Source organism: Scatophagus argus, chromosome 11 (genome assembly GCF_020382885.2).
Source record: "Scatophagus argus isolate fScaArg1 chromosome 11, fScaArg1.pri, whole genome shotgun sequence".
Lineage (NCBI taxonomy): Eukaryota > Metazoa > Chordata > Actinopteri > Scatophagidae > Scatophagus > Scatophagus argus.
Genome location: NC_058503.1, coordinates 9059264 through 9071903, shown reverse-complemented (window position 1 = coordinate 9071903; position 12640 = coordinate 9059264). Strand labels below are relative to the sequence as shown.

The following is a 12640-nucleotide window of genomic DNA, read 5'->3' as shown; positions in this document are numbered from 1 at the left end:
CACATTGAGTGGATAGGAATGCTCGTTTTCTCTAGCCAGGCAGCTGTTGGGGCGGAGTGTATCCGGGTAAGCACTCAATTAATCATAGTTTAACCATAAATGAGAAGATATGAACAAAATTGAAGCTATGGAGATTTTGACACAGGAAATTTATTAGTGACAGACCTTGAGGTGAAAAACTGGAACCTGCCTAATTAAGATCATCGTCAGGTCAGTTGATATCCTACAGTGGTGCTCACTTTAAAATCATCAAGTCCTTCACTGTTCAGGGCTATAGATTATGAAAAAAAAATCACATCTAATATATTTTTAAGTACATCAAATTTACTGGCAAAAGACAATATAGAACATTTGTAATCTATATTTTTTCAAGTATACATTTCACTCACTGACTACATAACATTTATCATTTAAAACTACATATCTGTTTATTATGTATTTGATTTTAAGTCTTTTTCATTGAAAGTCTGTGATTTTTCTTCATGCTAAGAGGGACTGGTTCATGCACTGCCTCACTATTGTATTTGAACTGAGTGGTTTTGACTTTGCAGAAACTGCAAAGAAAACTTCATTTCGTTGATGGCAGCTGTTTTATTCAAGGTTATAAGGTAACCAGGGAAGTCTTTTGATAACATGTACCGCTGTTTTGTAGACTTTTCCTGAGACAAAAGGGCATTAATGTGTCACGGGAGGCTCAGGGCAAAAAATCGGTTGCCCCCTGTTATGAATCCTGCATCTTGTTGCAGGGTCCCTGTACATGAGAGGGCCACAAGATCAGATGTGATACAGGACCTACTACTGCTGTTGACATTTTAATTTTATTGCCCATTTAGGGAATCCAGTTGTGTGATGCAGGAAAAATATGCTGTTCTTTTACTAGTTTCACATGGTGCAGATTAAATATTGAATTTTTTAGTTTGACTGGGGGTCCTAATAATTACATATTATCTTTTCTTGTTTTATGGTGTTGTTGGACGCAAAGAAAATGTAAGCATGTTATCATATAAAGCTAAAATTTCAAAACATAAAATAAAATAAAATGTATTTTTCATAACTCTTTTTATTTAAATGGAGTGTAAAATGTTCATCTAAGTGAAATTATAAAATAAAACACAGAAAATAAATACAAAAAAAGAAAAAGGTAGATTCTTTCACAGACAAAGTGTATTTATGATGATAAAAATCACTCCTATATTCCGAATGCACTTTTGTCTCCACCCAGTTGTCAAACGCTGGTATAGAAAATAAACAATCCTATCTAAACCAATCATATAGTGGGTCTGCCGCAAGGGGCAAATCAGGATTGAGGAAACATGTAACCCCGCCCCTCACTCGATAGGTTGCGTCGTACAGAAAGTCACCTCGTCGTGTCGGTCAGAAGCTACTGACAAGTTAGCATAGCATGGTCATAGTGTTGGCGGAGGAAGGTCGACAGTAGGACAGCAGCATCCTCTCATACTGTTTAATTTACTTTTCATTTACCGGTATTTATTTTACAGCATTGTGCAAACAGACTCAGGCAAGCGTTTTTTTTAACAGTTGTAGTTTTTAGACAGGTGCTTAGCTAGCTAACTGTTTAGCGAGCTAGCTTCAAATTCCGTTCAGTGTTTTCATCTCCATCAGAACATCTCCTATCATGGCTGCGCTGAGAGCGTCCTATCACAGAATTTTGGATAGGATCGAGCATATGCTGCCCGCCAAACTGAGACCTCTATACAACCACCCGGCAGGTAATGCAGAGTTTGTCGTTCAGCTTCCTGATTAGTAGGCTGAGTGTTGGTGGAAAGTCACTGATGCGGGCTGTGCCCAGCTGTTGTGTGCTGGTGGAAGTATTATTGTCTTGTAGAAAACCAAACGGCACCTCCCGTCTATTTTTCATGCCTGAGCTGTGTGAAAGTCGTTGTTTGAATGTGTCGGTGTTGCTCTGGGAGACCCTAATCTGCTGGGATAACAGCAGCTAAGCAGCTCAGTCTGTGAAGAAGATCCGAGTTTATGACATGGAATGTGTGTCCTGTCGCCAAGAAGTGTGATGTGTGAAGTTCACGTTTGAGAGGAGTTCAAAGGTGTTGCCGTAAAATAATAACAATAACAATCTTGATTTCAGTGACTCCTTAAGCAGTGCACTTGTCATGCTATTGTCACTTTATTAACGTATAACACTCAATGAACGTACTAACAGTTAATTCTGATCATATGTTCATAGTATCATATTGGTGCTTTTAATTTCAGTTGGACTATAGTTTGCAAATGTTAATTTGTGTATTAATAATCAGCTTTTTTCATTAGTTTTGCATAAGAAATGTAAAAAAAAAAACTGGCGTTATCAAAAAAGCTGCTCAGTAATTTTTTGTTGTAATCAATTTATTATTTAAGCAATTCTTAATTTGTCCAAATCTGACACGGTACTGAACACTGATATAAGTTCAATACTTCAGCTAGCTCAAGCTAATGCAGTGTAATACAACAACCTAATCCTGCCTCCATGACAGTATATTTTGTCAACCCAATTTTTATAAATGAGGGCAGACTAAATGTAGCAGAAAAACCTCTCAGTCTAATGCAGTATGGTTCGACAAATGACAGATTTCCTAATGGTAGGATGTAGGAATTACTGCATTTGACTGTATAATCCCAAGGCTACGAGTACCTAATGAACTGATTGTGATTTTCCTGTTTGGTGGATACAGCTTGCACACACATCCAGCTCTCGTTGACACTGATATTCGTTGCGATTAAGGAGTCACTGGCGTCACTGGGGACAATCTGGTCTTTGTTTTGTCTGTGCAAGGGCACTGGAGCTCTGATTGTCAAGGACAGCTTTCTGACCAGGTACAAAGGGGCGGTGACAAAAGGCAACTCCCTCAGTGATGATTTGCAGTGACAGAAGTCCTACTTTTTGTTAAGCCTCTGGGAAGCTGATTCCAGACCAGCAGCATTTTATGATCCTGCACATTTTTCTTCCTTGTTTCATAGCAAGTAAAGTTTGTCTTTGTCTTAACTTGCTGCTGAGTCTTCCCTCAGTAGCTCTCAGGTGTCCCATTATTTGTTACACAGACAGTTAGGCTTGACTGACTGGTTTTTCATCTTACCATTTCACAAATTACTGAAGACTGGTAAAACATGAAGTGTCACAGGGTAAAAACGTCAGTCAAACTAGACAGCTTGATAAAATTTCAGCTGGTTTAACAAATGACGGGGCACGTTAATTGGTGTTCAGTGTTATGGTATAGCCGGATGATACTTTCTATCATTACTTAGCAACACGTAATTGTCCTATAGTCAGTATTGTTTATTGTGGTGTGAATTTCAGATTTGAGAGTAGTTCAAAGGTATCACAAAAAACAAATTATAATAATAAAAAAAAGCACAGCTGGATCCCAGTACTTCCCCTCCTTTTCCATGTGGTGTTTTATCTACTTGAGCTGGGCTGGGACTGGTCATAACTTTCATTATAAATTTGCTGATTATTCGTTAATTGACTGATTGTTTTATTTGTAAACTGTATCTTCAGATTGCTTCTCATGAGTGAATAAGGGCTAACTAAACAAGTCATTGAAGTGTTTGTTTGAGAAATTTGTTATGATCACTCTGATCGTTTGACATGTGAATATTTGCATCAATATTGGAAAAATATTCTTATGTTTGGACAGTTGATTCCAGAGCAACACATTTGTAAAGCAGTGGGTACATGCTAAAGAAGTTTATCCAGGCAGGCAGATCAGGTACCTCAGAGAGAAAACTCTGAACTAAAACAAAGTAAGGTAATATCCGTTGTTAGAATATAACTGCAAAAATTCATGTTTCCTTTTCTTTTGTTTAAATTCTAGGTCCAAAAACAGTTTTCTTCTGGGCCCCGATGTTTAAATGGGTAAGCTTATTTTCACACAGCTAAACTTGTGTAACTATACCGCATAGTAAACGCTTTAAAACAAACATCTAATTGCAACGCCCTCGTCCCATGTTGCTCATGTCCGTGTACGGTTTCCGGCTCAGATCAGTGTTGCATGTTGTCTTAATTGAATACTTTTACAATTAACAAAGTAGTAATTCACAAAGGATCAGAGGTGATAAAAAGTAAGAGGAAAAATAAACAAACTTTGTATAGCAGAAATGTGTTTTTCTGCTTCATGTTCTGTTCTGCTGATCATATCACAAACTGTTTTGGGGGTCCAAACACAAAGGATGGAAACCATTCACATGGACATAAAGGGCTGCATCTGTCGCCAATGTGTATTCATTGATTTTATCAATAGGGCTGAGCAGTAAATTAAGATTATATTGATATTGTGATATGAGACTAGATATTGTCTTAGATTTTGGTTATCTGTATGTCATGATAAGAATTAGGTGTTACATTACAGTAAAATGATGGAATTTTCTGAACTTACTTCTGAACTTTGCTCACATTGTCATTATATTATCAGAAATCTCATTGTGTTAAAGCACCAATAGACATCCCTAACATATTGTCACAATATAGATATCGAGCTATTTGGCTGAAAATTGTCCTGATATTTGTTTTTTGTTTTTTGTTTTTTTTCATATTGCCCAGCCTCACTTGTCAAATGTAATAGATTCGTAAACATACATTAAAAATCTGTTCACCTGTCCAGGGTCTGGTTGTAGCTGGTTTGGCTGATATGACCCGACCAGCAGATAAACTCAGTACCTCCCAGTCTGCAGTGCTGACAGCCACAGGTAAGGTGACATGATAGAGATCAAAATGGAGACTTTACTATTAAACGTCAAACGTCACAGATTGTAACAGAAATGAAGACTAATGTGGAGAAACTATTATGTCAAATAGAAGTTATATCTGTATGTAGTCCAAAAAAAGGTGTAGGCTGAAACTACAGCTTATAATGCCTGGCCTTTCAACAATACATCCACCCTCGAGAGGTAACGTAAAACAGCCATAAAAGTCTTCAGAGACGATTTGGCCAATCTGTGCTAAAGTTCGCCTGATGTTTCTGCTTTTGCAATGTGTTTCTTCAAACAAGTCTTATCTGTGACCCCTTTGCCAAAAACGCAGACTCTGTTGTCACGAGCAGCAGCTGGTTTACCGTTAGTGACCTTCACACTCACTGTTGTCCCCGTCCACCAGGTCTGATCTGGTCCAGATACTCGCTGGTCATAATACCGAAGAACTGGAACCTGTTTTGTGTCAACTTCTTTGTCGGCAGTGCAGGAGCCTCTCAGCTCTACAGGATCTGGAGGTTTGCAGCTCATTTACAGTGTTGTTAGCTTCTGCCACTGAATTACTTTACCTTATCATATCTGTTCAGATGATTGTAATGATGAGTTAAGATAAGGGCACAGTAGCTTTCTGTTAAATGTGTATTCCTTATTCAGTGCTGATTAGAATGCAAGTTTGTGTTTGACTGAGTGCTGTTAATACAGTAAGAGTCGTGTGTGTTTTGTTTACACTGTCATCAACTGGCCGACCTCAGGGAAAATGATTTGAAACTTTTGTCCGCCAGTGGCTGGTAAACTGAAAAAATTTACCAGCTTAAATATTTTTTAAAATTTTACAAATGTGGGGTTTTTCTGATTTTCTTAGTTTAATAATTTATTCTCAATAAATTTGAGGTTTCTGCTGTTGGTTTGATCAAACAAATACTGTGAATTTGTCACTTTACAACGTCATTTGGCAGTAGGCATATTTTACCATCATTTGATTGTGAACTGTAATGCTGCGTGGTTGATCCTGGCTCCTTGTGCAGCTTTTTTGTTTTTATAAGGATGATGTCTCAGCTCTGAGGCCTCCATAAACAGTCCTGATAGGACAAAGACACTGGTACACAGGCCTGTAGGCACAGTGCTGAAATGTCATCCAGAAGAACCAGAGTGTGCAACACTTTTGTTTCTACCCTCAAGTCTGATCAGCACCTCACCACCACCCCACCTACTTTTAAATATTTGATATTTATATGTATATTAAATATGATACTACTTATCATAACAAGTCCTCTGAGCCTGATTGTTGTGTAATTGCATCATGTTGTCTGTATTTAATTGGTTTTGGTATTGTGTATTTGCACTTTATTTTACTTCATGCTATCTGTATTCAGTTTTATTGTATTTCTACACCTGTATTTAGCCTTCGAGACAAAACCCACGAGGGAAAAAAAGTGTCTTTTCACAGCACTGGTTCAACTTAATGAAGAAATGATTTTAAAAACAGGTCCCACGTGTATTCACTGTGACGTTTTGTTGAAATTTTAATCTTAATATTTCTCTTTTTCCCTTCTGCTCCTGATAGGCACAAGCAGGATTTGAAGGCCCAGGACAAAGAGGAGCCAGAGCACTGAATGCTCTTCTGCTGCCAACGCGCCGCCACGGTGGGCCGAAATGGAGACTACACACTGGGCACAGACCTGCCGCCCTTGTCATCATGTCCTCATCCTCCCACATCGTCTCCATAACACCCACATAACACCCATGCCATAACCATTATCCTACCACATTAAGCCTCTTGTCCCTGTTGGAAATGTACAGTTTTCCTGAAGTTTCAAATTTCCTCAGGGTGTAAACAAACAAAAAAAAAGAAAAATATTGATTGAACATTTTTTTAACTTTAGTCAACACACACTCAAGAATCATGGTCATCAACGCACAAGGTCTGCTTGTTCAACAAGTTGTGTGATTGTATATTTTTTTTAATTTAAGTTCATGCTTTATATCTCCTCCACTAGTTGGAACGTTTTGATTTTTACATCATAATTTTTCAGGTGTAGCAATCAGTACCTCATGTAATAATTTCCAAAAGAAAAAGATGTAACTCTTGGATATGTGTTGAACGCGGTTTAAGGAATGTTTCCAAATGAAATTAAGGATGTCATCACATTTATCTTTTCCTTTCTTATTTATAATTTGGTTAGTCACGATATCTGTACCTCAGTGATTATTAAATAATTATTGACAACCATGTAATGATTCCTTCCGTCGTCATGGCTTTAAACTCTGTCATTATTTATGAACCACTTGACTAAAGATTAAAAACTTCTGTCGTAGTCAGAGCTGTATAGAAAGATTTATTTTCTGATCCTTCTATCAGATGGACTTTCTCAAATGTTGCACATTTAACCTTTGCAGCTTGTGACTGATTGTTACAACAGAGTCAAACGCTGCTACTGACATGCTGTCGGCTCATTATGGAAATCTGTTCTGTTCTGACAAAGCTGTTTTATATTTTTATTGTCTAAGAATAGAACTTTCTTTGACACGTCTTCACGATAGTTATTTCACATTACAACCCCCTGCCTATTTTAGCAATAATTGGTGTCATCACTTTTAAGTATCTCTTGATCTGCTGACTGTTTGAACAAATGGCACTTTGGATGTCGATCATTATGGCTCTGTGGCTATATAACGGCTGTGTAATAATAATAATAATAATAATAAATCCTGTTTTAACACCTACAGCTGATTTTTAATTATGGAAATCTTATAGTTTACAAATACAAAGTGACTGAAGCTACACATTTTAGTCAGTGAAAGAGGCACTTGACACATGAGGGCCAGTTACTTGTAATGGTAAGTAAAAACCTGAAAATGGTGATGATGAAGATGATGTCTTGAGACGTCATGTTTGAAGATCCTTCGTCTATCCATCTCATTATTGTCAACGTGATATTTCAGAAACGTCTTTAGGGAATTTCTTTAAATTCGGCACAAATGTCTCAAGGATGAACTGACAAGAATTTTGTGTTCAAATGTCAACTTCATTGTGACTTTGTGATGTTTTCTGTCCATTATTCAACAGCATAACCCAGGAACAGAAGGGCAGATTGTGAACACATCTCACATTTGGTCATGTAATGAATTGGTGACGCTAATCTTGGGTGTCCACCTTAAAACTGTGCTGATTGTATTGATCTTCTGTGCTGCCAGGTTGAAGGTGTGTGTGTAGCATCCGTGTTTTACACTTTTTAGTTTATGTTTTACTCTGTGTTCTAAACCAGTGTGTCAGAATCAGCCTTACCAACCAAACACGTGAACACATATGAGGACTTTTTTTTTTGTAGTCCACCACAAGCTCAGTGGTTTTGATGATACTGAGCTTCAGGTGATCGTTGTTGCACCATGTGATGAAGCCCCTGGCAGTCCTCTGTAAAAAACAGTCTCTAAGTGAAGACAATATGTTTGTCTCTGGAAATTATTCACTGAAACCAGAAAAACTTCCATTTTGACCAAACATTCCCTCAAAGTCCTCACTGCATGCTGTATATTATATCAGCCCTCATGTAAGCTGCAACTTGACTGATGCACAGAGACATACAACTGGTAATTCTAGTTTAATAGATGCAGAAAGTCTGTGTTGACAGCCACTGAGTGTCTTACATAGAATTGTAGGATCCAGTATTTTTGGAGCTTCCCTCAGACGAAGGACAAGAAGATGAAGATAACTTAAAATATGTCTGTCTTAAGTCCTCCAACTTTATCAGAGTGATAGTTAATCGCTGGAGTGCCACTTTAATCAACTGACAGACACTTTATTTTGATATATCAAAAGTAAGACTAAACGACTGATTGGGAGGATAATCAGTTGCAGTTCTAAAAGACAGACAGTACGGTGAGTGCTGCTAATGTTCAACCTTGCTTTATCATTTTTAAAGTCAAGTTAATGCAGGAGGCGTTGACCAGCTTTGTGTGTCAGATGTGAGCTACTGTTGTCACCACAAATAACACCTCAGCTTTGAAGGCCTCAACACAAAATAAATAAATTCACTGGCCTGCAAACACCTCACCACCAACCAGAAAAAAAAAATCACACAGATGATGGTTAACCAAAAATTTTATTCACAACCAGAATCAATAAGTCAGGTTTAGCGTTTTCCACCGACACGGGGTGCGCTGACCTTCATGGGCTTAGCGATCTTGGGTTTCTGTGCAGCCTTAGTAGAGGCCTGCAGAAGGAGAAATACATCAAGTACATTACCCTCTTACATATCGACACCTTATACAATTTAAAGGCAGATGATCAATACGAAAGTAGATGAAGCAAAGCAAAGCAAAGCAAGTCTTACAAAAATCCAGCAGGATCAAGTTTACAGGCTAGTCTTCAATGACCTGGTTTAATGTGTAGTTTTTCTTATGAACGACCTTAATACTCTCAACCATAATATTCACACCGTGTTTACACAGTGTAGGATATAGATTTAATACTAATGAAGAGAAATAACTACTAAACTACTACATCGGCACCACCTGAGATCTTACCTTTGCACTTGGAGCAGCAGGCTTCTTGGCTGCCTGCTTCGCCTTCTTGGCCTCCTTGGCAGCTCTGAGAGAATAAAAACCAACAGTTAACCAAACTAAAGAAGTAACAGTGAGTGATACAAATAAATCATATGATCTTCATGCCATCATGTAAGTAGAATAACTGGAGTAGAACAAGCAGCAAGTAATGTATCTTTAGTTAATAAAAGACATGTAATATGACAAGTTAGATCACGCTGATGCAAGAGTTTTATAAGAAAAATCATAGCTACAAAGTAGTTTCAGGCTTGTTACTTCCTGGAACTCGTATTTAACTGCTGCACTTATTCCAGCAGAGCTTGTGAGCACACAATAAAAACCACACTTGCAGTTAAGGACAATTAAGCTGCATATTTTAGCCAGCTTATTTTTTTGCGAATGGAGTGGTATTCCTTTATTTTCAATTTTTTTAATCATAGATATGGCAGGCCATTAGCACATATGTCTTTGCAAAAGAATCACTTTATTATCATACCACTATGACACTAGTCATTTACAACCCCGCCTGCTACTACAGCAATGGTCAAATTGGACTTCAGTTCCAATATTACTGGTGAATAATGTCACTCCTGCTAAAACTACAGCCACTCGGTGTTAAGTTCATCAGCCAGATTAAGAGCAACCAAAGAACCCGATTTTGAAAGGTTCCAAAAGTTTGTGGATAAACTGATTGTTTACCTGATGGCCTGCTCCCTCTGGGCCTTGCGGACCTCGGGCTTCTGGTTCCTCTTGGCCATGATTTCAGCCAGGGAGGCCCCAGTGATGGCCCTCTGGAATTTCACTGCACGGCGAGTACGCTTCTTTGTCACCTCTTCCTGTTAAGAACAGATTAAGAGATCTTCATTTATATGCAAACAAATACCTCCCTGTGCTCTACAGTCTGACATCACCATGTCCAAACTAACCCAGCCTCTGTTCACTGAAGCACACAGGCCAAGAATATCCACACCATTCGGTTCCTTACATTGTGAGCATTTTTGTTCAAATTAAATCCACATCACACAGAGACGGTGGGTGAGTGGCCAAACAAACAAGCAAGCGCACTGATGCAAAACACCATTAGGAGCATAAATGAAAGTAAGAAGAGACTTAAATGCTCAACTAAAACGAAACTTTACCAGAAACTGTACTGCAGTCTACAGCTCCACAGTTGCTATGAACATTTGTTTTAACTGCATTTTACAGGAATCGACAGAAATACAACTAGCACAGTGGAACGTACAATAGGCAAATCCCTCTCGGAATGGAACACCACCTGATCAGCATTTCTCAATATAGCAATATAGACAGTATCCAATCAATTTCACTTTCACACTAAGTCGGTGCTGAACATACTTAAACTTATGGCACCTATTCCCTGTCTAACCAAGCTAAAACAATTCAGATTACATAACAAGTTACAGTCATCTCAGCTGTCATGTTGTCATGACATTATCACCATCAATGCATTTCACACATAATAAACTTCAGAAATGCCAACACCTCTGAACTAAACAAGTTATGCTTTAAAAGCTGGTATTCTGGTATTTCACAAGTGCCATATGTAATGCAGTCAGACTGCACATAATACAGATACAGGTGATAACTTCTATTGCATGTAGGAGAGTTTGGAGGCTGGCCAATGGTGAGATGTCAATGAAGACGTCAAAGGCCAGTACTATGATCTCCAGTTGTTCTGTGGCTGCAGGTGTGGAGTGAGCCCTGCTGCTCAGCCTGCAAAACACAGTCTGGCAACAGCACATAACACAGACTTATACTGTGCACACCGTTCACCCGCAGCCAAGCTACTACGTGTACATGAGTGGAGTGGACTTGTTTGATTTGTCTTAATATCACCGAGAATCCATCAGTATGTTTTGTTCAGCCAAAAGCAATTTCCTATATATTTCACATTATGATGACATGTTAGCAGTGCATTTACACATTGGGTAAAAGTCTTACAAATTCAGCAAACTAGTTAAACATTTTAAGACAGTTTTGTCAGCTTCTGACAGCTGTAATATCACCATAAAGAGGCCACAGTATTACAAGTCAAATATCTGCAACCAACAATAACTGCTGGACCAACAAATAGTTTATATTCCAACAAAATTTAAACAGATATTTGTGATCTGCGTGTATATTTCAATTTATACGAAGAGCACAAAGTTAACATAACCACAGAGCTCATTACTTACAGACTGGCCCTTCTTGTGCTTGCGTCTGTACAGCACAGTCCAGTTGATCTGTCTTGGGTTCCTCTTGGCCAGGAAGGCAGACTCACACTTGGCGTTCAAAAACTGGAACACCTAATGAAGACATGAAACTCATCTAAATAGTTTGTTATGATGTATTTAGGCTGTGTCAAAAATCCCTCCTTTAATTTTCAAATTACTATACATTAGACACTCAGCAATTCATCCTGATGTGCTCTAATTCATGATTTCACACACTTTTAGATAATCACTATTTTGTGTTGACTTAGTGTTCCTCCTAATGATCTGTGATTGTTAGCATAAGGGTTATGTGATATCACGTATATTGTTGTTCAACTGGGGAATTTTTTGAGGACACTAGCACATAAAAGAAGTTCACACACTGAAACAGAACCGTGCAATGTAAATATAGTAAAGTTGGACATATAAGTGGGAGGTGACTATGCACACTGCAGCTAAGATGTGGAAACCCATATACAAGAAACTAAACGTTTACATATTTAGCGCTAGTAACTAAAACTGTGAAATATAAATATATCTATTGCCAATAGTTGTGCAAAAATGACAACACATAACTATGCCACTGAAGCAATGTACTCATGAAAATGGAATCATGTTACTTTTTGCATTGTGATGCTATCAGTGTATGCTATCGGCTAAAGTTAGCTTGTCTCAGAGGATTCGTAGACGATACGGCCTATTTAAGTAAGTCTTACTTGTGCTACAAACATCCCTGTTGGACGACAAGTAACACAAACATTTAATACAGTGAACTGTCCTTCGCGCCACATCTACAGACAGAGCAGCTGGAAAGCCGGTGTTGGGTGGAATGGTTAATGTTACCTTTCCGTCTATCCTGGCGTATCGGCGGCCATGGCCGGGATATATTTTATACCCGCTGAAACTGCACAACTCGACCCTGAAAATGACAAATATAAGACATCACTAAAACAATAGGATATATATTTACTCTTAATGCAGACAGTATGTTTAGAATGCTTATTTAAGTGTTTAGATGGCATTTGATGTTAATCCGTAGACTCACTTCATGATGGCTATGAGAGGGCACAAAACCGGAAAGAAAGATGACGGAAGCGGAAACTGAATTGATAGATAATGCTTCAATATTTGTTAACTTAAAAACAGTGAATACTTTTCAATTACTTGAAGTTATTATCATTATC

The 12640-nt window shown here is 38.2% G+C and overlaps 2 protein-coding genes and 1 non-coding gene across 3 annotated transcripts; 1 reads left to right on the top strand and 2 right to left on the bottom strand.

Moving 5' to 3' along the window:
* The first annotated feature begins 1330 nt into the window (after positions 1-1330).
* mpc2b (mitochondrial pyruvate carrier 2b) lies at positions 1331-7422 on the top strand. Its single transcript, XM_046403587.1, has 5 exons — positions 1331-1730; positions 3828-3868; positions 4614-4698; positions 5105-5216; positions 6263-7422. The coding sequence occupies exons 1-5, from the start codon at positions 1637-1639 to the stop codon at positions 6309-6311; spliced, it is 381 nt and encodes a 126-aa protein (XP_046259543.1). The 5' UTR covers positions 1331-1636; the 3' UTR covers positions 6312-7422.
* A 1357-nt stretch (positions 7423-8779) lies between these two features.
* rpl24 (ribosomal protein L24) lies at positions 8780-12625 on the bottom strand. Its single transcript, XM_046403586.1, has 6 exons — positions 12502-12625; positions 12300-12375; positions 11439-11549; positions 9940-10076; positions 9223-9286; positions 8780-8909 (listed from the first exon to the last, which is right to left on the bottom strand). The coding sequence occupies exons 1-6, from the start codon at positions 12504-12506 to the stop codon at positions 8829-8831; spliced, it is 474 nt and encodes a 157-aa protein (XP_046259542.1). The 5' UTR covers positions 12507-12625; the 3' UTR covers positions 8780-8828.
* Positions 10855-11035, bottom strand: LOC124067694. Its single transcript, XR_006844800.1, has one exon. It is a non-coding gene; the product is annotated as a small nucleolar RNA SNORA23 (small nucleolar RNA).
* Positions 12626-12640: the final 15 nt, after the last annotated feature.

Coding starts and splice junctions, on each gene's coding strand:
- mpc2b (XM_046403587.1), top strand. CDS start 1,637: ATGGCTGCGCTGAGAGCGTCCTATCACAGAATTTTGGATAGGATCGAG. Junction 3,869..4,613: donor GGGCCCCGATGTTTAAATGG/GTAAGCTTATTT, acceptor TCACCTGTCCAG/GGTCTGGTTGTAGCTGGTTT. Junction 4,699..5,104: donor TGCAGTGCTGACAGCCACAG/GTAAGGTGACAT, acceptor CCCGTCCACCAG/GTCTGATCTGGTCCAGATAC.
- rpl24 (XM_046403586.1), bottom strand. Junction 11,550..12,299: donor ACGCCAGGATAGACGGAAAG/GTAACATTAACC, acceptor TGTCTTCATTAG/GTGTTCCAGTTTTTGAACGC. Junction 9,287..9,939: donor CAGAGGGAGCAGGCCATCAG/GTAAACAATCAG, acceptor TTATTCTCTCAG/AGCTGCCAAGGAGGCCAAGA.